The sequence below is a fragment of the Ziziphus jujuba genome, chromosome 5 (genome assembly GCF_031755915.1).
Source record: "Ziziphus jujuba cultivar Dongzao chromosome 5, ASM3175591v1".
Taxonomy (NCBI): Eukaryota; Viridiplantae; Streptophyta; class Magnoliopsida; order Rosales; family Rhamnaceae; genus Ziziphus; species Ziziphus jujuba.
Window position 1 is genome coordinate 1,977,764 of NC_083383.1, and position 26,506 is coordinate 2,004,269.

General features: G+C 35.3%; 3 protein-coding genes across 5 annotated transcripts; 1 reads left to right on the plus strand and 2 right to left on the minus strand.

Annotated features, from left to right (window-relative positions):
- Positions 1–1,621: 1,621 nt before the first annotated feature.
- On the plus strand, positions 1,622–5,244 carry LOC107409250 (endoglucanase 10). Its single transcript, XM_048475925.2, has 6 exons — positions 1,622–2,249; positions 2,515–2,798; positions 3,135–3,572; positions 3,830–3,971; positions 4,457–4,623; positions 4,720–5,244. The coding sequence occupies exons 1-6, from the start codon at positions 2,036–2,038 to the stop codon at positions 5,050–5,052; spliced, it is 1,578 nt and encodes a 525-aa protein (XP_048331882.1). The 5' UTR covers positions 1,622–2,035; the 3' UTR covers positions 5,053–5,244.
- A 1,651-nt stretch (positions 5,245–6,895) lies between these two features.
- LOC107408015 (cytokinin riboside 5'-monophosphate phosphoribohydrolase LOG3) lies at positions 6,896–10,004 on the minus strand. Its single transcript, XM_016015363.4, has 7 exons — positions 9,539–10,004; positions 8,814–8,911; positions 8,676–8,706; positions 8,249–8,348; positions 7,932–8,002; positions 7,549–7,692; positions 6,896–7,353 (listed from the first exon to the last, which is right to left on the minus strand). Exons 1-7 carry the CDS (start codon positions 9,674–9,676, stop codon positions 7,255–7,257), a joined length of 681 nt encoding a protein of 226 aa, XP_015870849.3. The 5' UTR covers positions 9,677–10,004; the 3' UTR covers positions 6,896–7,254.
- Positions 10,005–16,149: 6,145 nt separating this feature from the next.
- LOC107435844 (5'-3' exoribonuclease 3) lies at positions 16,150–25,790 on the minus strand. 3 transcript variants are annotated; one of them, XM_016047477.4, is made up of 23 exons: positions 25,270–25,790; positions 24,439–24,541; positions 24,290–24,366; positions 23,325–23,516; positions 23,066–23,185; positions 22,882–22,944; positions 22,572–22,715; positions 22,055–22,219; positions 21,612–21,689; positions 21,430–21,516; positions 20,476–20,838; positions 20,174–20,269; positions 19,475–19,570; positions 19,319–19,389; positions 18,714–18,842; positions 18,550–18,626; positions 18,421–18,461; positions 18,234–18,308; positions 17,987–18,144; positions 17,696–17,800; positions 17,523–17,598; positions 17,177–17,256; positions 16,150–17,097 (listed from the first exon to the last, which is right to left on the minus strand). In XM_016047477.4, the coding sequence occupies exons 1-23, from the start codon at positions 25,471–25,473 to the stop codon at positions 16,332–16,334; spliced, it is 3,366 nt and encodes a 1,121-aa protein (XP_015902963.3). In that variant the 5' UTR covers positions 25,474–25,790; the 3' UTR covers positions 16,150–16,331. The 3 variants fall into 3 exon arrangements, with proteins under 3 accessions (XP_015902963.3, XP_015902962.3, XP_048331477.2); XM_016047476.4 differs by having other exon boundaries at positions 17,696–17,812; XM_048475520.2 differs by lacking the exon at positions 25,270–25,790 and having other exon boundaries at positions 17,696–17,812; positions 24,267–24,366; positions 24,439–24,456.
- Positions 25,791–26,506: the final 716 nt, after the last annotated feature.

The window sequence follows — 26,506 nt, forward strand, 5'->3', positions numbered from 1 at the left end:
TCATGTTATTATTTTATATTATTATTTTTCATTATTATATAATCAATTATTAACTTGTAATTATGCGATTATAATGAATCCATCTCATATAAAATGTATAGTAAGTATATATATATATATATTTAATCAATGAATAAAACTTATTAAGGTTATTAAATTCAATTCACTTTATTTTATTTATATCATTAAATATTTAAAAAACAATTAAAATGTTAAAAAAAATCATCACTAAAGTTAATTTGATAAAATAATTTACTAAACAGTAATAATATTTTTGAATTTTTTATTAAAAAATTTCATATATATTTTCAAAATTTCCATGTAACTTTTTGGAAATGTACATGAAAATTTTCAAAATTTCAATAGTATTATGGATTTTTTAACCAAATTATTAAGGTTTTGATATAGATGTTTTAAAGAAAATTTCTAAGCAAATTTCGGTGAAATTTCATAAATTTATATAAATATTATGGAAATTCTAGCAGTTTTCATTTGGAATCTAAATTTTATTTCTACTATTTAAAAAAATGAAATTTTCAAATAAATTTTGAGAAAGTATCGGATATTTTAAAGTTGACCTCTAATACACAAAAAACAATAATATATTGAAGTGCATGTTATATTAAAGAAAACATAATATATTGAGACTTTTTTTAAACGGGTAAAATATATTTAAATTTGGAATAGACAATATAGACCATCTCCAATGCATTGTATTTTCTTTATAACATGTAAAGTTAAGTATAAATTCAATATTGCATGATATGTCATTTTTTATTTTTTATTTTTTTGGTAAATCTTACATGATATGTTATTGCATTATGTGTATATATGTATATAGATATGCAACAATTATCAATTATGGTGGTATGTTACATGTAATGAACATGCAGCAATTTTTCTTTTTTTCTTTTTTATGTTTTTCACTAATAATATGTGAAGGTTGTATATTATTCCTCATTAGTTGCGAATTAAAAAAATAAAAATAAAAATTCAATGTGATAATTTAGCAGAAATAAGCTGATTGAACCATCACAAAGGTCCTGAATTATTATTATTATTTTTTTTGGTCAAATAAAACAAAGGTTCAAAAGTTATAATTCAAATTTTGATATGGCTTGTTATTGCCTTGTGATATGATACTGTCAAGTGACCTTTCTTTTTAATCAGTGAAGAGAGAGAGAAGACAAACCCAAAGAAACGCATACGTAAGAAAGAACTGGATCTTTCATTAGGACTTGTCCACGAACCCGGCAGATAAGGATGGTCCATGGTCCATGGTCCAACCGTATCCAGAGTGCTGATCTGCACCGGAGACCGGCCCACTTTAGTCGCGGGTGCTTTAAACCCAAACAACACTCGAGAGCGAATGATCACAGGGTTTAAGATCAACGGTCACTTTCCATCACCCACCTGTCGGTGGCCGGTTAAAACCATTGAAATGTGTTAGTACGTCCTGTCAGATCAACGGCAGAGAGGAGTTCCCACACCATTGACCTGGTCCACATATGCATACGTGTCGGTCGGAGATTAATCGATCGTTTGATAAGCTTTAGGGATTACAGCCTGTTACCTGAGGTGATTAAGTACTTCAAACTGAAAAAACCGAATCTGTCCCGCGCGTGATTTTACCATATTGTCGGTGTATTGTATGTCCAAGAAGGAAAGAAAGATTCACTTCCCGGTGGTGAGGGGCAAAACTCTCTGCCTCTCTGGTGGTTCAGATCTAATAGCTTCTCCGCCTCTACATTTTTATAAAAAACAAGCTTTTACCAAACCCTACAATTCTCTCTAATTTAAACACATTTTGCTTTTTAATCACTCAATACACCGTATTCTCATTCTGCCTTTTATCCAAGTTTTTTTTTTTTTTTTTAGAAGGAAAAAAAGAAAAAAAAAAAAAAAAAAAAGCAAAACCCTTTCCCTCATTCCAAACACCACATTGTGGTAATGCGTGTTGGTTTCAGCTAGATCCGAAAGCTTAACAACGGTTGGTTTTTGCTAGTCGTGATCGCCAACGTTGTGCTCTGAGAAAATGGGAGAGAAATCGAGATCCGGCGGGTGTTGCGGGTGGTTTCTGGTGTTGGTAATCTTGGCTGTGATCGTAGTCGCCATTGTACTCGTAGTGAAAAAGAGAACCGACAACAGCTCCGACCATCCAGCTCCGATTCCCGGACCTCCGGGCGCCGTTGTCCATAAATACGGCGACGCTCTCAAAGTCGCTATGCAATTTTTCGACATACAGAAATGTTAGTCTCTCTTTCTCATCTCCAATATTTTAGGCCTTTTTCTTTTTTCTTTGTAATATAAGTTTCGGTGACCGTTATCTACACCATAGAAGGATTTGCAAATTAATGCTTAAACGCCTTGTCTATTAACTTAGTAATATATATATATATATATATATATATATATATATATATATAAATGAAAGAAATAAACAAAAAGAACCAGCTGGTTTAAGTATTTTGGGCCTAATTGAGAGATGGGTTTTATTGGTTTGTTTGGTTGTAGCTGGTAAGTTGGAAGATAACAAAATACCATGGAGAGGGAACTCGGGTCTAAAAGATGGAAGTGAAGCAAAATTGGATCTGACCAAAGGAATGTACGATGCTGGTGATACTATGAAGTTTGGTTTTCCAATGGCGTTCACTGCCACTGTGTTGTCATGGTCCATTCTTGAGTATGGGGATCAAATGGATACAGTGGGTCAGTTGCAGCCTGCTCAAGATAACCTCAGGTGGATCACTGACTACCTCGTCAATGCTCATCCTTCAGAGAATGTGCTCTATATTCAGGTGCCTTTTGTCTTCAACTCTTTATTTGATTCCTCATTTCTGCTTAGCCGTGTCTGTTTATTTGCATTGTGTATGTTCTTGTATTGAAGTTTCAATTGCCTTATATTATGAAATACTCGCATCCAGAATAGAATCAGGAGCTACACCTGTTTGGGAAATTCTTGAAATGTAGGAATCCCCTTTTGAAATGGGAAACATATGTTTGGGACCTAGAATCATGTTTTGTTTGAGTCAGGAGGTAACAAAGGACAAATGTTGAATTATTTACCATTTATAGGTAAGCTTCTTGTTTTGTTTTGTTTTTCAACTTCTTAATAAACATAAACTTTGGACCAGGTAGGTGATCCTGAAAAGGACCACAAGTGTTGGGAAAGGCCTGAAGCCATGACCATGGAGAGGCCTCTCACACAGATCAACACATCCTCTCCAGGAACAGAGGTTGCAGCTGAAACAGCAGCAGCTATGGCTTCGGCCTCTCTGGTGTTTAAGACAAGCGACTCTGAATATTCAAGCAAGCTTCTTAAGCATGCAAAACAATTGTTTGGTTTTGCTGACAAGTATAGAGTTTCTTACAGTGAGAGTATCCCTGAGGTCCAGACTTATTACAATTCAACAGGGTACGGAGATGAGCTTTTATGGGCAGCGAGTTGGCTCTTTCATGCCACAGGGGACCGAACTTACCTTGATTATGTGACGGGAGAAAATGGAAAAGATTTTGCTAATTGGGGAAGTCCGACTTGGTTTAGCTGGGATAACAAGCTTGCAGGAACTCAGGTAACCAAAGTTTTTATATTTTTTGTATAACCTAAATTTGCATGTGTATTGTTCTCTCATGCCTGAGGATCAACAATTTTGAGATCCAAGTCCTGTGGGTTTAAGCTGTGATTGATGGTACACTGCAAACATGATAACCCTTCCATTTTGACAAAATTCTGCTGACAAAGCCATTGATTTTTTTCCCCTTCATAATAGTAGTACTGGATTTCCATATAAATATAATTCTGTTCTTAATATTGTTTTTTTTTTTTCAGGTTTTGTTGTCCAGGTTAAGCTTTTTTGGTGCCAAAGGTGTCTCAGATAATTCTGGTCTTCGTGGTTATAGAAAGACTGCTGAGGCTGTTATATGTGGCCTCCTACCAGGTTCTCCATCGGCTACGAAAAGCAGAACAGACGGTAATATTCTCAATTGCTTTCTCGCTTGAATAATCATGCAATATTTCATATTTCTTCCCCTTTTCTAGTAGGCGAGATTCTCCTGCACAAGTTATATTTCTCTATAAATGGACAAATAGGTAAAATTCTGAAGCTGTTCTCCAATTTTGTAACAGCTAAAAATATTCTTGAAAATTAAAGAGAGAAATTAGACTGACATGAAAACTCTAAACTCTAAGATGGTGGGTGGATTTTGAGTTGAAAGCATAGTTTTCACATTTCAAGCTATCAGATACATGCCAAGAGTTGAATTCGTGAGTTTCTATCCGGTCTAAATTAGCATTCTTTCACCCAGTAATTGAAATCATGAGTATCTATCCGGTCTAAATCAGCATACTTTCCCTATACTAATGCTACTTGGAGGTCTTGCACATTTTCTTAGTTCATCTTTTTCCTTTTACAGATCTTATGTTCTTCTTTATTTACCATCTGTTTCCATAATGCAGATGGTCTTATATGGGTCAGTCAATGGAATGCATTGCAGCATCCTGTTGCTTCTGCATTCTTGGCTGCTCTGTACAGTGACTACATGCTTACGACTCGGACAGCAAAGGTATCCTGCAGTGGAAAATCCTACACGCCAGCAGATATCAGGAAATTTGTTAAATCTCAGGTCTGTTCTCCTTTTTGTCAAATTACTTGGCCTTCAGGAAGAGCCTTGCCTTCTAAAACTGAAGTATACTGAAGACATCGTTTTTCTTTGTTATAGGCTGATTATGTCTTAGGTGACAATCCGATGAAAATGAGCTATCTTGTTGGTTATGGGGACAAATACCCACAGTATGTGCACCATAGAGGAGCTTCTATTCCAGCCGATGCAAAGACTGGCTGCACTGATGGCTTCAAGTGGCTCGAGTCGACTAAGCCCAATCCCAATGTAGCTACTGGAGCACTTGTGGGTGGGCCCTTCCTAAACGAATCGTACATTGATTCCCGGAACAACTCCATGCAAGCGGAGCCAAGCACATATAACAGTGCTGTCCTCGTTGGTCTGCTATCAAGCTTGGTCACCACTTCTTCAGCTGTTCAATCCTTATCCTAAACTGTTGATTAAATTAAATATTACACGTGTGTATTATGTGAATAGACGTATGCATGACCTGCTGTACGATGGGCTCGGTTCTTGCCTCAACTGCTCTGAGCTGTTTTTTGGTTACTTATTTGAGTAGATGGTGGCTGTAGTAGTGATTTTCTACATATGATTTGTGTGGCAATTTCTAATTGCTTTTCTTCTTCTTTTTATCTTCAAGTAATTGCAGGGGAAGAAACGTGAGGTTAGCATGTTTTTTGGGAGGTTTCAACCCCTTAGTTAAATATATAAGTACCTATCATTCTGGTGGTGTATATGAAAATAAAATTTGAAGTAAAAAAATTCTTGTTATGAATCCCATGTTCTACTCCCTTGGATCTATCTTAGTCAGAGCAACTTCATAGCCAGCACACACAACATCCCATGTGAATTATGAGACTTCTCGTTTGTCATAATTCCAACTTGTTATTACCGAAAAAAATAATAATAATAATTTCGACTTCTCGTTTGTCATAATTCCAAATTGTTATTACCAAAAAAATAAAATAATAATAATAATAATAATAATAATTTCAACACGTATTTTCCTAGAAAAAGAAAGAGGGAATACTTCAATATTATACATATATATATTGACAGGGACACTGCAACAAGTGCACAATATAGAACAAGATTGAGTCAGCCATGATCATGAAAGGGGTGTAAAGTGCAGAAAGGCATATATCATTAAGCTCCAAGCTCTGATGGGACAGAGGTACTAATTCCTCATGTTTGCACTGCTTGACTAAATAAATGGTTGGAACTGAACAACCAACCAAATGATAAGATTCAGAGACCAACGGTGGACGTGAATGGCTTGCGAACACAGGCACAATCAGACATTGATGAAATGCATGTTTGGCCAGATTTAGAATGTAAATGATAAGAAGAAAAGATTGATGTTCAGCACAGAACAATAAACAAACGACATAGAGAAAAAAGATTTGAGAGGTCGGAGGATGTGAAAGAAATAGTGGTAAGCCAAAAAGCCAAAGCCACGTGAGTGGGTTGCAACTAGTACAATGTTCTTAGTCCCTTATCTTCGATAGCCATGTAAAGGAGGCCGCACAGTTTCCGCCATTAAAATGTCCTCCTTTCCTTTATGTACAGGGTAGTTTTCGAAAAATGGTCCCAGTGGTACGGCCAAGGACAGGTGTCCTTGTGTCCTTCGATTATGTCTAAAAACAAATATCATTGCTCTTTGCTCCTCCTAGTCCCTGCCTTCACCCACCGCCCAAAGAATTTTGCTCTACCCCCACCTCCCCTTTCTTTTTCGAGGTTGCTCCGCCAAATGTAAATTAGTAACTAGCTGATATTTTTCACAACTTTTTTTATTTTAGTGAACGATATTTTTCTCAAATTAATTACTAGCTCCTTGCATTACAAAATTTTATTCAGGGTTTCTTTTATTATTATTATTTTTAAACGATTCAAAACGTATACATCACTTGGGATGAAATGTAGATGCATGCACGATGCACGAAATGTAAAAATAATTCTTGATATGCCACATCTTATTATATTTTTAGGTCGTTTGTTTTGTTATTTAATAAGTTGAAGCCCGAAGGGGGTAACATTTTCTGCACGTAATTATTTTAAAACTCATATAATAATAATGATTTAGCATTTGTTGTCGGCTTTTGAATGGTAAAAACAAAGAGGTAAACATGGATAATGTTCAAACTTGATAAAGAGAAAAGAATTATTATTTATTCAAAGTACGCATCTGTGTTAAATTTTTTTGTCTCAATCAATCGCAATCATTCTCTTTTCTTTTCTTTGTTTTTATTTTTTTCTTTTGTTTTCGGAAAGCAACTTGCAACAACCCATCAATTCATAAGAATATATTAAACAAAGAAAATAATATACAGGGTCAGTAATCAATCACCGACATGGGGAAAAACTAGTGATCAAATCAATTGGCCTCCGACCTAGACTCTAAAGGCCAAAAGATCAAATTCCAAAATTCCAAGACACAGGAATTCATTTGCAAAGCAAAAGATCCACAGCCTAAAGTAAAAGCAAAACTGTGGTGACGGGAACTGTAGGTTCTAAAGGAATCCAAATCTACATGACTTGGGTATAAATTATATTTATATATTTATATATAATTGTAATTGTTCTATGATCTAGGGTCATGAATAATCCTTCATTAGATCCATCTGATTGATGAAGTCAACGAGCAATGTCAGCCTTTGCGTTGTTGTATCCCAGTTGTTGCTCCATCTCCCAACTCAGTTTTGGGGCAACCCCAGAATGCTTTGGAGCATAGTCCTGGTCAAACACCAAGATATATAAATAAATTAATAAAAAAAATTGGACGGCTTGGATCATGCCATATTTGCATTGACTCTTAAAAAATTTGGGGCCAGAGTAGTTTTGCACGTGAGCCACGCGTACGGAAGTAGAAGAAAGAAGCATATGAAATGAATTGGAAAAAAGAAGTGAAAAAGAAAGAAATAGCAGTACCTCTAGCTTGTACATGAGTTCTTGGGCAGTTTGGGCAGAGACAATAATGTGACGGGCAGCGGGTGATATGAAACCTTCATCTACAGCTTTGTCTATAAAGGAAAGCAGTGAATTGTAGTAGCCATCCACGTTCAACAGCCCCACCTGTTACCAAGATTTTATCCATTTCCTTCATCATTTGCTTTTCACATCCACATTACCTTTACATTCCTTTTGTTTATTTGTTTTGGCTTTTAAAAATCATTCCAAATTGTTTTTTTTTTTTTTTTTTTTTTTTGTTTTGTCCAAAAACTGTTAACCTTTAGAACTTTTGATCTCTTCTGTTTTTTGTTTTTTTTTTGGTGTGTGTGTGTGTGTGTGTGGACTAAAGTTGTTTATCTTACCGGTTTGTCATGGATTCCCAACTGAGCCCAAGTAATGACTTCCAACAGTTCTTCCAAGGTACCATATCCACCTGTTTACGTGTACCAACCAAATATTAACAACCAAAATTATTTGTTCTAATAACTTACATGCATGGTGGAATTTTTATGGATTTCGTACACTTCCTATTAAATATTATATTCGCTATTACATATGTTTGATTTAGGATACGGGGTAAGTTATAATTGAAAGTAAACTAGAAAAAAACAATTATCAAAGACGAGGATATGTAGATGTATATATGTGTGTGTGTGTATATATATATATATATACATACCAGGCAAGGCAATAAATGCATCGGCTTGTCTAGACATTTCAGCTTTGCGTTGATGCATGCCAGATACAGCTCTTACTTCTCCCACCGTCTCTCCCGTGATCTGAAATCATTTACAGATGTACTATTTCTTTGTTGTTATATATTCCTATTTTTTTTTAATGTGTACACAAAACTATGACATGGCGGGAGATAAGTATTTCTTAGATACAAAACAGTCTATATATGGATTACATCTAAAATTAATATTTTTTGGATAATAACATCAGTTTTGATATGTATATTATACAATAAAACCAATGCTATTATCTTAAAAATATTAATTTTAGATATGATCCACTGCAGACCATTCGTACTATAAAAAATTTTTAAATATATATATAGTAGTATATATATAGTAGAAAATTAACAAGAAAAAAAATGAAATTACCTCTCTTGGCATGAGTGTCTTAGGAATTACTCTGTAGAAAAAGAAAATGAAATAAATAAATAAATACTAAAACCACAACTTTAATATAAAAGAATATGAATAATAGGGCAAACAGAGGGCAAGTTGTAGTAGAATTACCCCAACACGTGGCGACCACCATCATAGACAGCTTGAGAAACCAGACCCATCAAGCCTATGCTTCCTCCTCCATAAACCAAGTCAATATTCCTTTCAACCTGAAACAACCTCCTCTTATTAAACTACTGGTCTGGACGTGCTTACCAGTTAGCCTTTAGCCAAAACCCCAAAAAAATAAAATAGAATAAAACCCTGTTTCAATTACGCCATTACCAAACACTACTTTATTCTATTACCTCTACTTGAATTATTCTTCCAATCCTCAATTACTAATTACCCTTTTCTTTAATTAATCTTATTCGTCATCGGTTGATCTGAATTCTGATTTCTAAACCCAATTAAAGCAAAATAAAGGAATAAGGTTATCTCGTAGAGAATTGTCCGACTCTGACTCTGACTCTGACTCCTACCACCTTGTAATTTTCCTTGAATGGGGTTCCAATCCAATCAGTACTAGTAGTAAAATCAAGTTGGATTTGATAGAATAAACACGAAAAGAAATGGGTTCAATAACAGAGCAACAAGATGATGACTGATGAGATTGAATTTTAGGGGAAGAAAGATGTACGTGGTTTGCTGCAACGAAAAAGAAAAAGAAAAAAAAAAAGATTGAATTTTGTTTATTTTATTTTATTTTTATAATTAATAATGTTAATGGAGAATGAAACAGTTGTTATGTTTCAAATTCAGGAAGAAAAAAAGAAAGAAAGAAAACAGAGTATTACCAGTTGTTGGCCGAGTTGAATAGCAGCAAGCTGGTAACTTGGGCTCTTGCCGTGGCTGCTTCCACAGAAAACGCATATACGTTTGAATCTCGACGACTTGACGGAAGGCTGTTGCTCTTGCTCCTTTCGGTTTTCCATAATTGCAGGAAATTCTGAGCAATTCCAAATTTTGATTCTTCTTTTTTTATTGTTTGTTTTGCATCAATGGTTATGGTAGCGATATAGATATTATATATACATATATATATAGAGAGAGAGAGAGAGGGAGAGAGAGAGAGGCCTCCTTTGTTAATTAGTAAAAATAAGTGGTAACGTGAATGTGTTTGTTGTGTTGAAACAATGAAAGAAAGAGTCAGCTAAATAGCAAAAAACAAAGAAAAACAAAAAAGCCAAAGGGCAAGGGCAAAGGCAAAGGCAAAGGCAAAGGCCAATGCTGAGAGTTTGATTTGAGCTTTTGAGAGGAATGAATGAAAATCCATGTCACTGGACCTTTCTTTTTATATATATAAAGAAAAAGAATTAATGCCCCAAAGCCTTACGTCTCTCAATTTCTCATCTCGTGATATATTGCTGGGTGCCCGAAAACGAAATTCACGTTGATAGTGACATTGGCTTATTCGTTTTGGTCCTTGATTTTTGGAACCATAATTATATTTACCTTTGGCTTTCATTTCTTCTAATCCCAATGAGTTTTGCTTCTTCTTCTTCTTCTTTTTTTTTTTTTTTAATATATATATATATATATATATATATATATATATATATATATATATATATTTCCAATTCTGCATTAATACCTCAAAATTACAGTATATACCGGAGCTTTTTTAATTATAACTGAAATTGCTATATAGATATTGCTATAAAGTTGACTTGTCTATTTAAAATATATAATTAACTCAAATCATAATAAGTTGGAACTAATTCTCATATCCATTAGACACTAAAATCGAAACATTTGAAAAGTGACAATGAATGTATTTTGGAAGAAAATAAATTTGATTTCTTTATTTAAAGACAAAAATAATAATAATGATACTAATAAATAATACAAAAGTATCATATACAGTCTACTATATATCAAGTTATATATAATAATGGCTGGTTGGATGTCCAATTTTGATGATTTCGCCTTTATTAATTTACATAGTATGGATGGTTATAAGAAAGTTTGAATATAAGCAACATGTGATGTGGTTGATGAATTTGGTTTTATTTATGGTTGTATTAAAATGACATTTTGACCGACAGTAAAAGCTTCAAGAAATTGACTCCCAAGTACCCAGTGGGTTCCATACGTCTTCATGTTCTCACGTGCTAACTTTCAAGTAATGCCCAAGCAAACATTGATTTCAAATAAAGCCAAAAATCAATAAAATATGTATAAATCATATTTCCATTTTATTTTTTTTTGGGTTACCCTGTAATTACACCCACTTATTGGGTTAAATTAAAAAACTTTGCGTGCATGTTGTTTGAAATTAATCTGATGTACTTGGTATAATTAATGTTTTTATTTTGTTAAGGACGGCAAATATTACACAAATATATATTTTGTTAAATCTAAAATCTTAAATAAATTACAATTTGAGAAATAAAAAATAGTTTTTGTGTACAAGTCAATGGGTGAGGGTAGTAGTAGAATTGAAATATATATTTTCTTCTAAACTTAAAATTAAGTTAATGTAAAGAAATAGAAAGAAGGGGCAAAAAGAAATTTCATATATTTTGGGTAGTGCTATTGTGATTAATGGCATTATTGGCCCCAAGCCAGAGTATGTGTATGTTGCTACAATCCAATCCAACACTGGATGATGGATATGATTTAAATTACTAATTCCATTTCCAATACAAGGAACCAATTAGTTGCATACAGCGACTCGTGGCTGTCACGTGAAATTATGAATTCTTGCCTGGTCCACCCTTAATAATTCTCAACCAAACCATAAATATTTGAGAAATGTTGTGGCATTAATTATTCACCCTTAATAACACCGTACATATAAGAGTAAATAATTTACACATTTCCAACTTTGCCCTGTCATAATATGTTGAGTTGTGGTCCCGCGGAATTCTTTTTCTAACCATTTTGTCTATTAATATTTATAAAAAAATAAAAAAATAAAAGGAGAGGATGGTATTGAAACAAGTAGACTAACAAATAGTTAGAGAATGCAGGGGACGAATATTTGGACACATCATTTGTCCAACAACTAAGAAATAGAATATAGCAGTAGCCACTAGCCACGAGGGGCATGCTTTAGATATATATATATCATATATTACCAAAAATATAATGAATTAATTTCTTAGTTAGTCATGGTTTAAATTATTTGTTAGTAAAAAACTAGAGGTTTTCATTAAGAGTGGAATATGCCTCTCCCATCTTGTAGTGGCAAAATGTGTTAAGCCATAACTTAGATGGCAAAACATACATATATAAAATTAAGTTGAATTAAATATACAACATGTAGGTCACGGGTCCATATCCCCAGCCGGTGGGAACCCCATCATAAGCTCCCAAGATCCCTCCCTTCACTTCTTTAATTATGCATTAGAATCTCAAAAAATTAAGGAAGAGGATTATTTGATAACTAAGGTAAAGTTGGAACATATATGCTTTTATAATTAAAGAACTATATATATATATATACATCATTAATTCACAAAGATCGGTATAAGATTTATATATGAAATGCTAGAAAGCACTTAAAATGGCAGACTCATGTGCATGTTGAGCACGTCATATTACACATTCTCATCCATCCAATGGATCGCACTAGAAAGTGTAAATTGAATTTAGTTGTGTACGTGCGCAACGCGTCCAAAGAGCGTGCGTGTTGATAAGGAAATTAGATGATGGATCATAAATCTAATCTAATCTAAAATCAAGTTTGGTAAAAAGTAAGCAAACAGTTGGGAAATTCCAAGGGACAACAAGGCTAATCGAGTTTAGTCAAAATAACGGTGGTTGAAAAATACTCAGAAAAAAGGATAAAGAGCTAAAAGAGAAAACAAAAGAAGAAGCCGGCCTCATCCTGATGGGCTGGGCATAAATTTTAAAATTAAAAGAAATAAAATAAATCCCTGTGGCCAGCCGTGGAATATTTTCCGTTAAAACCGAAAGAAAAACCGTGAATCATGGAACATGTTCTCCAACTTAATTAGTCCAAAAGGCATTTCAAGAATATTCTAATAAAATCTATTTGTGAGGGACATTCATTCTTTCACACCATAAGGGAAAATAACAATAATAAATAAAATAAAAATACTCACAGGTCCAATTTTTGGTGTTGAAATTTGGAGCCATGCAATTCCATCGCTGAAACGGTTCAAAGTACAAGTTGTGTTGGAGAACAGACCGTTTACCTTTTCATGAAATTGCCAAATGAAAGATGCATATGAAATTGTAAGGCACCACAACTTTGAAGGACTGATTTAAAATGGCGTCAAATCTTTGTCAACGAACCACATTGCATGCATGATCTCATCTTCCACATCAAAAGAAAAAAAGCAAAAGGGTTTTATTATTTTATTGTTATAAGCTAGTCATATCGACTTTTCCATAGATGGATTAGTAACACGTGTAAGCTGGAACACTTTTTCCACTATGGGAAATTCCACACAAAGGCCTCCGTGCGGTGGTGTCCTACTTCTATTCACCCAGCTGGGATCACCTACCATTGCGACCTACATTAGTCTATACTCCACCCCATGCGTTTAGAAATCAATCTTCCACATGTCCTTCTGGGGATAGCTTGATCGATTTTGCGACACGATATACATATATGTGTATATATATATATATATATATATATAAGAAAGAAAATAAATGTAGAAAAAGTAGTCATATCCAATGGATAGCTCTCCCAAAAACTTATCTAATACGAGTGGTTATGGTTGGTCGGAGCCCTCGTGTTTTGTCCGTAAATCTGACTCTGACTTTGAGTATTATTTTAAGTACGTAGTCCACTCACTCTCCGCAATCAACCTCTTTGTAATAAGGTTCATTCCCAATTAACAATTCCAAAATACCATAAAATTCAACATTGTCGATTAGGAGGAAACGAGGTAGGCTTTGATTTTTTTTTGTTTAATCATAATTAAACGTAAACATTATGCAAGAAAAAAAAGGGGCATAAGATTTGTCCTTGTAAATTGGTACATGTGGGAGGGACATATATATGTTTAAGTTTAATTAATTAATTAATCCATTTCAATGTTTTTGGAAGGTGGAAGAAGAAATAACCTAATCCTCTAATCCCTACAACAATAAACAAATTAAAAGTTTTATTATTTACTTGGATTCTACTGATGAGATTATGGAAGGCAAAGGCAAAGGCAAAGACAAAGCATTTGCGTTTGGTATTTTTGTGACCTTTTTTAAGAACATACCTGTTTTAATTTTTATTAGTTGGCCAGTCAGATCTCTATACACGACCAAGTCAACAAGTACACAGTGTGTGAACGATGCCTTTAAGATTTTTCTTTTGTTTGTAGAGATTTTTTTTTGTTTTGAGTTATTTTAATATTTAATATAAATGTTGGTTCAATTGAAATCTTAGTTGTAATTTGTATAATATTTAATTAGAGATACAGCCAAATGGTGCGGTCTATATGGATGATTTAAACATGACGTACACACGTCAATTCCAAATATCGACAATACGAAAATGAACGAAACTACAGAATGTGGATGTCGTTTTCTTTATTTATTAGTATTTAGTTTTCTTACGAGCAAGAAATGTGTGTTTAATTAATTAATTAATTAATTAATGGGATCTGATTATCTGAGTTTAAATCGTTATAATTACCAAAAATGACTGATGATCCTCTAATTCCCTCCTTTTGTTGGAACTACAATATATATGTATACAGTGTATGAAGGTTTTGTGTTTCAGATTTATTTGGATTTGTAATATCAAATACAAATAGGATTCGTCTCTTGTGTATTGTGGAACACGCATGAAGTGAGTTTTAGATGATCATGGAAACCTCATTTTATTTTTCTAGATCTTAATCAAGCACCCTTAACAATAACATCTCTTGCTATAGCTAGCCTACCAGCGATTCTGTAGGCAATTCTAAATAATTTACAATAAATAATTGAACAATTTTCATGGGAATTTCCACTCTATCAGCCATGTTATCTCTGCAGGTTTCCACTCATTTTTCGCTGTGATTGTAGATGGGTTCAACCTTGGTACTTCAATCAATCATATATATCAATCATATATATATATATATATATATATATATATATTTTTTTTTTTTTTTTTGGGTTTTCGTATACACGTAAATTAGGGAGGAAAAAAAAAATGCAAAGAGAAAAATGTAAAAAAATGAATACTCTCATTTTTCGCTGTGATTGTAGATGGGTTCAACCTTGGTACTTCAATCAATCATATTGTTTTTTTTTTTTTTTTTCGGTTTTCGTATACACGTAAATGAGGGAGGAAAAAAAAATGCAAAGAGAAAAATGTAAATAAATAAATAAAGTATAAAACATGAGATTTAGTACAATAGAAAAAAGAAAAGAAAAAGAGAGAGAGAGAGAGAGACAGAGAGAGAGCAGTGGTTGATGGGTGGTAAACAGCTCGCAATGGTAGGATTTGCACGTGACAACAAAATGACAAACCTCCGTGACAGTGAGAACAAAACCCAATGGATGAACATTCCAAGAAATGAGGCAAACCAACAATAGTCACCAATTCAATCCTTTAAAAATATTCCCTTATATCTTTCATAATTCAATTAAAATTTTTCTCATAAAAAAAGAAAAAGGAAAAATGGGGCAAAGGTGGGGAAAGAGAGATTTGAAAGTGCCTAGTCTAAAAAAAGTAAAAAAAGAAAAAGGGAGCCCCATAAATTTCATACCACCACCCGACCATTACAAGCTGTGACTGCGGTGCACTCGTGCGGTTGATTTGATTGGGTCCAATCTTCCATTTCCTATTCATTCGAACGCGAAACGCCTTACGATTTATTTATTTATTTATTTTTTTTGGGGAAAGCGATAAGGTTCCGCGTTTTGGTCTCGAGAGAGATTACAGACACACAACCAAAAAATGCAACTCATATTCATTCGGTTAACCCACAAAACTAGGTAGGGCTGCTATTGAATCTCTCGTCCCAGATAGGATGGGACCGTGATCGGCAAAGATTCAAACCCACACAAACACAATGGCACATATCGGCCACCGACACCCACATTTGATATTTGTTTCTTAATGCGTGAATAATTTCCCTCTTTGGCTAAATTACTACCAAGTCATAACCAAGATTTGTTAACGAGTCTGTATGATAATAATGATGTCTCACCAGCGGAATCCTGGTATATGTAAAATTTTAAATTGAATATAAAGGAGAGAAATGTTGACGGTAATTGTTTAGTTTTCAAAATTAAATGGAAGCGATAAGTACTGAATTTAATGAGTTTTGTGTTCATAATGCAGAGGAAAAAGACCGAAAAAAAAAAAAAGAAAAAGAAAAAAGAAACAATAGTAAAATATAATTCTAATAACTTCTAAAAGCATCTTCGAACGCCACGTTCACCGAAAAAATTGAAAAATCAAGGCTTCCTCAAAATAATTCGCTTTGCACATATAATATGATGGCAATATTGGGATTGCATTTATAACTTGGTTTTAACAAATTGATAACGCGGACAGAGATGAAAAGGCCTACTCAAATAAACTTTAAAGGGGAAAAAAGAAAATGGAAAAAGAAAAATAAAAAACTGACCATACAATTTTCAGCCAATTAAGGCGTGACTATAGTACAAAAATTTCAATTAGCGGCCATAACCAGGTGGCGTGGGTCTGTTTGATCTTCTATCCAAGGCAGAGTATTGATTGCCTGAATGTTGATGAGGGCGACTATACCCCCTGCCAACACTCTGGGATTGCTGTGGAGCCCAGCCACCCCGACTACCACCCCCACGCCATTGATAACCAGCAGCTCCAGATGGTTGGTAGTTCTGATGATAGTGGTTGTTGAAATTGTAACCACCTTGATAAGGATGGTAAGCAACTCCAGGTGGAGGCACTTGTGATGTGGGTCTATGACCATGTGAGTAAATGGGCCCAACATCTTGATGAATTCCTCCCGACTGATGATACTGTACATGGTTGGGACGTTCCCCGCCACCGTGGGATGAAGCCAATTGGTCCCGGCTATTTCTTCCGTACTGTTGAGAATGAGACCTATAATTACTAGGATGCCGAGCAGCAGCGGTTGAACCCCGGTACTCATTGTACATGCTATTACTCTGACTTTGAATGCTATTATCATAATTTGATGGTCTGTGTTGTTGCCCTTGATGACGGTGAGCTGCTCTAGAAGATGCTCCCATTTGACAATCGTCGTCAAAGTAAATGTGATTATTGGCGTAAGGATCGGGTGGTGGATAAAGAGGACGCCCAGCATAAGATGGTATGACAGCATGTGTCTGATTGCCATAACCATTATAGTCTCCCTTCACCTGTAAGCTATTAACAACAAGCCGGTGTGCTGCTTCCCCAAGCTGTCGGCCAGAAATGGTTCCAGAATGGTTGTGCCTAAAAGCAAAGGAAATATTACAATCAACGAAAATAAACAAGCGTACATTTATCAAAAGGATAATGAATCATGACCTACCGTCCATTTTCCACATGCCTCCTCCCCGAGTCTTCATGCCATAAAACAGGTTCAGGTTTGAGATCGTCAAATGCCACAGTCTGACATACAACAATTTGACATTAAGTACTACAGCTATATGAAAACCACCAGACTAATAAAAGATCCCATGCATCGTCTCAAATTTAATGTGATACAAGGGGGGTGGAGAGAGAGAGAGAGAGAATCGTACCCCCTATGTTTGATGCAACAATTAATTGAGTACATATGACGATAATAAAATAGAGAAGTAAATCATACACTGAATGTTAATGTAAACAGAGCTCCAACTCTTGCACTGAAACCCAGTCACAGACTGACTACATACCTTCTTAGGGAACTTAACACCTGCAGGTGGTCGGGTAATATGCTTGTGTTTATCTGGAAGTCTGTATATAGCACATCTGAAAAAGAGACATGAAGGGGTAAAATAAATAGAAGTAGACTCATAGTAGCTTTATAATTCATACAGCATGATAAAATTGGCGTTCAAAAACTTACATGACTTGGTTGTGCATGATATCTTCCATGCCTGCAACAGGAGACCGAAAAACAGGAGGGCAGGGTTCTCCGCCACATGGAGACAGATATCCATTCATCCCTTCACTGCATGTAGACCTAAAAAAATTCAGAACTTACAATCCACACCAAAACACCATAGCTAGAACTCAGAAAACAAAGTTCATATTTGGAGGAAAATATCACAAGCGATTGCAGGAAAAATAGGCAGTAGCCAATGCTGCATATTTGCAATAAATAAAACGATTAAATTTAGAACACTACCACACAAACCTGTGGTTGGGATCAATTGGTTCCTTAACCATAGCTCGTTCTTTGTCACTCAACTGTTTACAACGATTGTCAAGAGAATATATGCATACAGAGAGAGGATGAGAAGACATCACAAACAGCAAGTCACACATCACAGTGTTTCTCCGGACTTCCTCCTCCTACAAATGAGAGCAAAATCTAGAATTTTTAGTGTTTTATATCAACTCAACCCCTAAAAGTTTTCTTTCAAGTCAAGTAGATACAGTACCGTCAGAGTATGTTCTATTTTTCCAACCTCCTCAAGAAGACGGTCTTCATCAATAAAAGGCAATTTTGCAATACCCTGTAGAAAGCAGCAAAAATGTCAGCAATCCATTAAATGGTCATATCACATGACCCATAACCGGCCAGAGAAGCAACACTAAAAAATATTACAAACTAACAAAGAAACCCACCTGCCAAGAGAACCTTTTCCCATTCATATCCACTTCAAAATCTGCCCGCACAAAAAACAGAAGCTTCAATAAGGTATATATTATTATGCAGAAAAAAGTTCCTATATAACCAATTTCAATAAAGCATACCAGTGGGGTAAAAATCAATAATTGGTGAATCTGGATCAGTCATCAATTTCCTATAATGAAGCGGAAGAGCATGGGAGCTGCAAAATAATAGTTGACATCTGAGCACATTAACCAAACAAAAAACCAGGAAAGTATTAAATAAGTAATTCAAATTACTAGCATACCTTGCAGCAGGGAAAACTCCCAACAGCTGATTGAATGGTTTGAAGGGAGAACCCAAATTAAAGCTTATGTTCAGCTCACCAAGATCCTTGAGATCGGAGGCAAATGGTGCATAGTGATAGGGATAAAACCTGAAAATAAGATTTCAATGGTTACCTCAACATTTTGAACAAAAATATCAGATGCCTAAACTAAAAAACTCATTAAGAGCATCCACACAAAGGGATATGTCTTCATGTGCGGGTACAGATAATAAAAGCCTGATCCAAGTCAATATAATGCCGGCAACAAATAATAGTTGCATGGATAATATTCACCAAAAACCCCCCTTCTATAATTCAAAATCCAAAGTCAAAACTTCCTACAAGCCCTAGCCACCTATTTGATTCATTACTAATCTCTGTTTTACAAAGAACCTTTCTGCATCATTACCAATGCTATTTGCTTTCAGTTACATCACAATCTATGCTTGTAAAGGTGTCCACATAAATCAAGTAATCAGATTATTTACATGTAAAATTAATAGTTTTGGGCGTCCAACTTGCTTGCAACAAGTACTAAACCTGAGCAGAAGAGAGTGAAGGAGGGGAAATAACAAAAAACTCACCATTGCCAAGAACAAACCCCTTCATAATAATAGTGCATGACCCAACATAGGCCTTCTGTGTATTTCAAAACCTATGCAATATATGCACCAAAAGTGTCAGACAGACAACAAATATGAATAGTTCAATATCAATAACCCTAGAGTTCATTAACTTACAACATCCCTCCGTACTGCTTCACGCTCCTCAGGAGTTTTCGCAGAAAACTTTTCTTCATAATATCTATCTTTCCACCCTGGATCCCCCAATTTAACCTGACAAAGAGAGAAATAGAGGTGATGACTCAAAACACATTATGTAACAACCAAAAAGTAATTCCAATTTTGCAGAAATTCATGCTTTTATATTCCAATAAAACAAGAAGATTACAAAGGAACAATAATAGATACAGCTTGTCCATTTCCTGTTTACAACTTAGAACCATAATGCACTAAAATAATAATCTTGTATTAATTTGCATCTAATTATTTGGCCTAAAACCACATGAGGAACATCCTTGCGTAACAGCTTCATCTTCAATTTGACACTTAATTTGGATATAGTAAAAATAACAACACAAATGTGTCTGCAGGCTGCACCTAGTCGAAGAGCATGCAAGGATGCACTAACCTATCATACATGTAAGACTTTCCCTCTAATTTTACACCTTTTAGACCTTTTCCACATTCATATGATTGATTACATTTTCAACACTTTCGTCAGCTTCAGTCAGTTTCATACTGTTCTCTTATACTTTATGATATAGAAATTTTGCACAACCATTAAAAAGGGTGTACAATCAATATGCATAGCAATTACCAATATTTACCGCATAGCAAATACATACGAACTGGATGTTAGCATACAACTAATCAGACCTTATCAATATCTGCATCTTTGGAGTTAAAAACATCAGACTTTTCACGAAGTATCTCCTTGAGCTTTGCTTTCAATTCTTCTTTATTGTCTTGCAACTGGAACCAAAAATGAAAACAATAGCCACATGAAACATCTATAAGTGGAGCAATTCATTAATAGCAAAGATAATGGAAAGTAATTGTAGGACTAGTTGCTAGCTACATCACCATCTAATCATGGGTTACGTCACAGAAATAAGATCTACATAGTATATTACGGGCCAGACCACATTAAATGCCTTTCCCGAAGCTAGAAAACGTACATCTATTTCAAGACTGTTTTCAGCTTCAACAATAGCAGCGCCAACAGTAGCACTCGAAGATAAACGTGCGACTTTACTAGCACGTTGAGTGCCATTAGACTCCCAAGATTGATTGTTCTTAATTTTCAGCTCGGATAAATCAGTTGTGGCTTGTCCAACTTGTGATTCTTTTCTAAGAGATGTGGAGCTCTTAGAACTGTAGCCAGATCCTGATTGTTGATATGGTGAAGGTCTAGGACCTGAAGCAAGACGAGACCCATCGAATCGAGAAATTGGAACCAGTAAGTCTGGTTGAGCTTGAGGCTCTGCATCATCTCCTCTTCTTGTTTGAGCCTTTTCACGCTTTATTCTCTCTGCCTGTCGCTGAAAATGAAAATACCAATTGATGTTAAGCTTCAATTCTCTGTGATAGTGAAACGGAGCATTCAGTCACACAACTCCAAGATTCGCTTGTATACTAACATTATCTAAAATAGTAATTTATTACCATTCATATTTTCATATAAAGACTTTTGAAAGGAAAAACTCTAGGAATGTCCTAAAGCACAAATGTTCCATGCAACATAAATACATTTGTCTGCTTATCAACACTAGGACATTCTACCACATTCTGCTAATATTCCTTATAATTATCATGAAGCACTTCCTTTGATACCATGTGTATCCATATACAGATATTCTAAACAAAAAAATGGTTTCTTGATGCAAATGATAAAAAGGAGTACAAGAACCCAAGATTTATGGCTGGCCGCAACAGAAGTTATGATGTCCTTTTACACATACTAGAATGTAAATGATTGTCTCAATTGATTACAAGAAAATCCAAATTCGAGTTCACCGTACAATCTGTTCATTGATACTTCAACAAGGGCACATGATGTGGCTCACAATTCTGGTATATGAAGAGAACACCTACCGTTTAAGAATAAAAACCAATTTGACAACATAACAAACCTGATGCAATCGAGCTCTTTTCTGGAAAATCTTATCTTCATAAGATCCAACTGCCTGGATGAAATGTTCCACCCGGCTCAAATTTGGCTGAGAAACCCAAAAAGAAAATAAAATAAAATAAAAATCAATAGCAATCCTCCAGCAGCAGCAACTACTTCATCCAAAAAGCAATTTTTGATTACCTTACTTGAGTCGGTCAAATACCCACCCATCACCTTTAATTCCTTTTTGTACACTGCCAAAAGCAAGTTGATTGCTCCCTGGAAATCATAAGTAATAAATTTTAAAAAGAGATCTTATTTGCCTTAAATTTTTCACAATTTTAATCCTGGTAAGGAAGTTTAGAGAAATCCTAACAAACAGGCCAACAACCTTGAAATGGAGATTTTGGAGTAATAACCAAAATTACAAATAATGTATATGAGGGATTAATTCAAACTTTGTTTACATGCAATAACCCATCAAAGCGTTCAATTAATAGGGGCAAAAAAATAAAAATAAAAATGACACAGAAATTACAAAATCCTCTGTTCCTTCATACTATTAACATATGAACTGGCAGGAGTTCAGTATAATTTCAGCAAGAGTAGTATAAAATACATTTCCAAGAAAGGAAGTGGCATACCTCACGAATCTCCAATGTTGGCATATGTGGTAAGAAATCATTGCCCACAAAGAAACATATGAATATAAAATCATCCACAATGCACTCGAAATCAATCTCAAATGGAAGGTCAGGAAGTCTCATCTCATATTCCAAATACTCTCTAAGAGTCCAAATGTTGAGAAACTGCACATAAAAGAGAAGAGGATATAGAGGAAGTTACTTTTGAAAAGGGCAAAAGAATATGTAAAAAAGCTTGCGCAAGAGATAATAAGGTGGTAATGTACATTAAAGCATGCCTAAAAAGCTCTTCCATGCATAGTGGGTCTATAAATTTTAAAATCCAAAAGATCAATCATCCGTTACATTATAATACCATTTGGAGCCGCTGACATAGAGGACCTCAAAGTTTAATCAGGCTTCGATCATTGATTGGCAGTTCAGGATTTTTGTTATTTTTAAGATACAAGGGCTTTTGCTATTGATGCCCTATTTCTGGTTTTTTTTTTTTTCAAAAATACTGTCAGAGATATATTACCTGGTATGGTTTCTTGGCCACATCACCACCTTTCTCATCAAGTTCTCCAGCCTTCCTCTTTGCCTTTCCTTCACAATCTGCAGCTAAATGACCCATCTGACCACAAAGGAAGCATTTATTTTGCTGACCTGGGGTGAATACAATCTGAAAAGTAGCAATGCCAAAAAAACATATATCAGATGAATGTCAGGAGAAGAACCAACAAGACAGCAATCATTGATAGTTACTTCCTATAAACAAAAAAACTACAAGAAAATGTGATCAAGTGACTATTTGTTTAATAAGCAACACAGCAAAATGGCAATATGACCTCTCTAAGGATTGCAAAATGAACTTCATGTGTAGCCAAAGCCAACATAATTAAATCAGCATCCTGCCATGTGATAGAGCAAATAACATTAGTCCAGACAAGTTTGGCTGATATACAATGCAAAAGCAAAAACATTTATGAGCAATATTAGAAGCACTCTTATAAAATGAAAGAAAAAATATACCAAACCATACAGACAATGGCGTGTATTTGGATCATAACCAGGAAGATTTCTTTGAAGACGAACATATGACATAATTTTGTGTTCTCCTTCGCCCGGAACATTTGCATCAGAGAGGATAACCTTCAAAAGAATATAAATTTTTTGGTAAAGGCAAAACAATTTTCATATTCTGGAGCCCACAATAAATAAGTACAAAACCTTTACTGCAAGACCAAAGAAGATATAATGAAAAGACAAGGAAGATCAACAAGGATAGTACCTTAATATTTTTCCAACCAGGATCATTGTTTAATCTATTATGAATATAGTACTGCAATGCAATTGACAAAGCAGCCATAAATTCAGTCCCAGGAGTGATAACGTTTGAATCAAAAACTTGTGACTCCTGTTTGGGAGGAAGATTTCTGCCCTCCCTTTCAAACTCCTCACGCAAACGTTCTTCTTCAGCTGCCTACATAAGAAAAGGCAATAATAAACCGGTTTAACATTCAGATTTCCTTTTCCTTTGTTCTCTCTCTCTCTCTATCTTTCATTAGGTTCATGGAAGGGAAGGCTAGAGAACACAAGTGAAAGAATACGTAAAAGAAAGCTTGAAAAACCCATTACACCAATTATGGTGTTATTCCCTTGAATGTAAACTATCTGCCAAGCAATTAAAACTTTCTACGAAACTTCTTAATGGATGAGATGCAGCTTGACTAATTAGAGAGTTAAGGACAATGATGGAATAAGTTGTTAGATCATCATCATTGGGGGGGTATTTTGTTGTTTGTTTTGGGGTGGGGGGGTGGGGGGGGAGGAGGAGGAGGAGGAGGAGAGAGGGGGGGGGGGGGGTGTTTAACATAGTGGCATAATCTAAAGAACAAGCAAAGCAATTGCTAAAGAAAATGAAACCAGCTATTAATAACAAATTTGCAACAATTTCTACTGTATACATCGAGTATGACCATTTTATATATGTGATGAGTGTCTTTGTCTATACAACTATCATTTACGATTACCCATATGCAATGCAGGCATAAGCTCTATTCATAGATAGATATAAGAAAACAAGCATAAATGAAACAAAAGAATTTCACTTGTGCCATCAAATTAAGCAGAGATTAAACATGACAGCATGTCATCAAGCAAGAAGCATTGATAGAGATCTTAATAGACAAAGGTATAAAGCCCTTCACATGCACACACATGGAGGACCCACCTAGCATCCACAAAAGCACGTACCGCATCTGCTGCATCTTTTGCTGCTCTAAAACGCCTAGACCGTTGTTGATTCATTTTTGCCCTCGGGGCAACACCATCTAGCAATTGTTACCGTATAGTTAGTACCATTTACAAAAATGTATTTAGTACATTTCGATCCCGACACTCACCAATAGCCAGAAATAGTAACTTCCGAGGCCGCACCATCCCGAAAATTCTATCAATGTAGTCAAACATACATTGAAATACCTCGTCAAAAGTTGTTGGGGAAGGCTGCATAGGTAAAATTACAAGGTTCAGAGCATTATCACACATTTTTGTAAAAGTTTATATAAGGCATGGGTATTAATCGATAAGCAATTATAATATTTAACTCTCCAATAAAGAAATATGGAGGTTATACCCATTTAAGTAAAATGCAATGCCAACTAAAAAGTCACCTGAATAAATTTATACGCAGCTATATTCCAAAAGTTGATATACATATATATATATATATATATATATATATAACATCTTGTCAAAACAAACTGAGAAAATAACTTAAAGAGTGTTTGTATCCGTTCCTCAAACCATACTTAATAAAATTGATAGACTAGCTCTTTTTTTTTTTTTTTTTTTTTAAGTCGAATTCTATATTATTTTGTAAATTGTGAATAAAAGAAACTACAGAGTGAGGCAAACCGTTCTCCAGAGGCAACTAACACCCCCAAAAGATATCATCGTAGAATGAAGCAAAGGATGGTAGTCGACTGCATTGCATTACAACTCGTTTGAAATTGGTGCTTTCCTGGCCTTATAATTAATCATAAAAACCATGCCTTTCAATTATAAAGAACGCACATACTATACTAGTTCCCACATAGCATCTTCTACCAATCAAATTTCAACACAAGAAAAATTTACTAGCAAAAACATAACCGATATCATTATTGCAGAAATCAAAAGAAGACAAGAACCAGGAGCTAAAAAATGAAATTCAGATGATAGAGGAGGCGCACCCTATCTTCGGGGTGAAAACAAGGGTGAATAATCCCGTTCATGTCGAGGTAGAGATTGTCGAATTCTAGACCGTTTGGATTTGGTTTGCTGGTATCGACGGGAATTGAAACGCCGTCTATTACGACGGGCTCTTCTTCAATCACATCGACCACCACCAACGGATACTTCTCCGCCAACCACCGATAGAAAGCTGGAACTCCCATTTCCTAATCCACTACAACCAGCTCCGCTGGCCACGCAACCTCTAACAGATCTCGTTATGAAACCGCCTTGAAACTGAAACAAAATCCGAAAACCCTAAAATCCTATCTGAAAACCCTGAGGGTTCAGAGAGTGAGAGAGAGAGAGAGATAGAGAAGAATATGCGGAATAATAAACCGCACGCCTGGCGGTTCTTGTTCGCGCTTTGCAGCTGCTGATTTCCGATGCCAAACTAGGGCTCCAAACAACCAAACCGCAGAAGGACAACAAAACGTATTCTGTTTGGAGGGGCCTTTTTGTCTTTTTAAAAGTGATTAGCAAGCATATGTTTAAATAGGAATGTTACAGTAGTCGACGTTCCTTAGTATAACGGTGGGTAGGTGGGTGACAGCCATGTATCCGTCCGATTAACACTGCATACAATCATACACATATAGACGTAGACAGCATGGCACATTATAGCAAAATTGGATATTATTAGTATATAGACATGATGGATTTACCATTAAACCAAGGCACACAGGTCGGTCAGATTTTTAACTTCTTTTTTTCTCTTTTTTTTGGGGTAAGTGTCAAGATTTTAACTCTATAGCTTCGTTCGATGCCAAAGATATTTTTGATATGAAGAGGAGGGAAAAAAAAGTGTGAATGGCTGTTAGTGTTGTGTGTCACAGACCAATCATCTTTTTTGTGAGATGGAGAGATTTTTTTTAAATTTTTTTTTTATTTTTTTGGTCAAAGAGCAGGAGGGATTTGGATTTTCAGTTTCGGCACGGCGGATAATGTGGGTCCCACTTGGTGGCTGTCTACTTTTGCTGCCTTCAGGAGCCGCAGTGGAGTGGACGACAGTGGAACCTTCTCCTCTGCAAGAAGGTCCTCTGGATTGTCAAAATTCAATGCCCGCTAAACCGCACTTGAGCCCATCCAAATAATCCACAAAACGTCACCCACCTAAGACCTAAGGCTGTAGCTGCGGCCCATTGAATGTTGATCTACTGTCCAACCCAAGTTCATCGGTACAAAACAACTTAAGGG

Excerpts from the sequence above, each read along its gene's own strand:
- LOC107409250 (XM_048475925.2), top strand. The coding sequence starts at position 2,036 with ATGGGAGAGAAATCGAGATCCGGCGGGTGTTGCGGGTGGTTTCTGGTG. Across the intron at positions 2,250-2,514 it reads ATTTTTCGACATACAGAAAT|CTGGTAAGTTGGAAGATAAC; the intron begins GTTAGTCTCTCT and ends GTTTGGTTGTAG. Across the intron at positions 3,972-4,456 it reads TACGAAAAGCAGAACAGACG|ATGGTCTTATATGGGTCAGT; the intron begins GTAATATTCTCA and ends TCCATAATGCAG.
- LOC107408015 (XM_016015363.4), bottom strand. The coding sequence starts at position 9,676 with ATGGAAAACCGAAAGGAGCAAGAGCAACAGCCTTCCGTCAAGTCGTCG. Across the intron at positions 8,003-8,248 it reads TGCATTTATTGCCTTGCCTG|GTGGATATGGTACCTTGGAA; the intron begins GTATGTATATAT and ends ACACGTAAACAG. Across the intron at positions 7,354-7,548 it reads AACTCATGTACAAGCTAGAG|GACTATGCTCCAAAGCATTC; the intron begins GTACTGCTATTT and ends GTGTTTGACCAG.
- LOC107435844 (XM_016047476.4), bottom strand. The coding sequence starts at position 25,473 with ATGGGAGTTCCAGCTTTCTATCGGTGGTTGGCGGAGAAGTATCCGTTG. Across the intron at positions 18,145-18,233 it reads AAATAGAACATACTCTGACG|GAGGAGGAAGTCCGGAGAAA; the intron begins GTACTGTATCTA and ends TCTCATTTGTAG. Across the intron at positions 17,813-17,986 it reads CCAATTGATCCCAACCACAG|GTCTACATGCAGTGAAGGGA; the intron begins GTTTGTGTGGTA and ends GAATTTTTTTAG.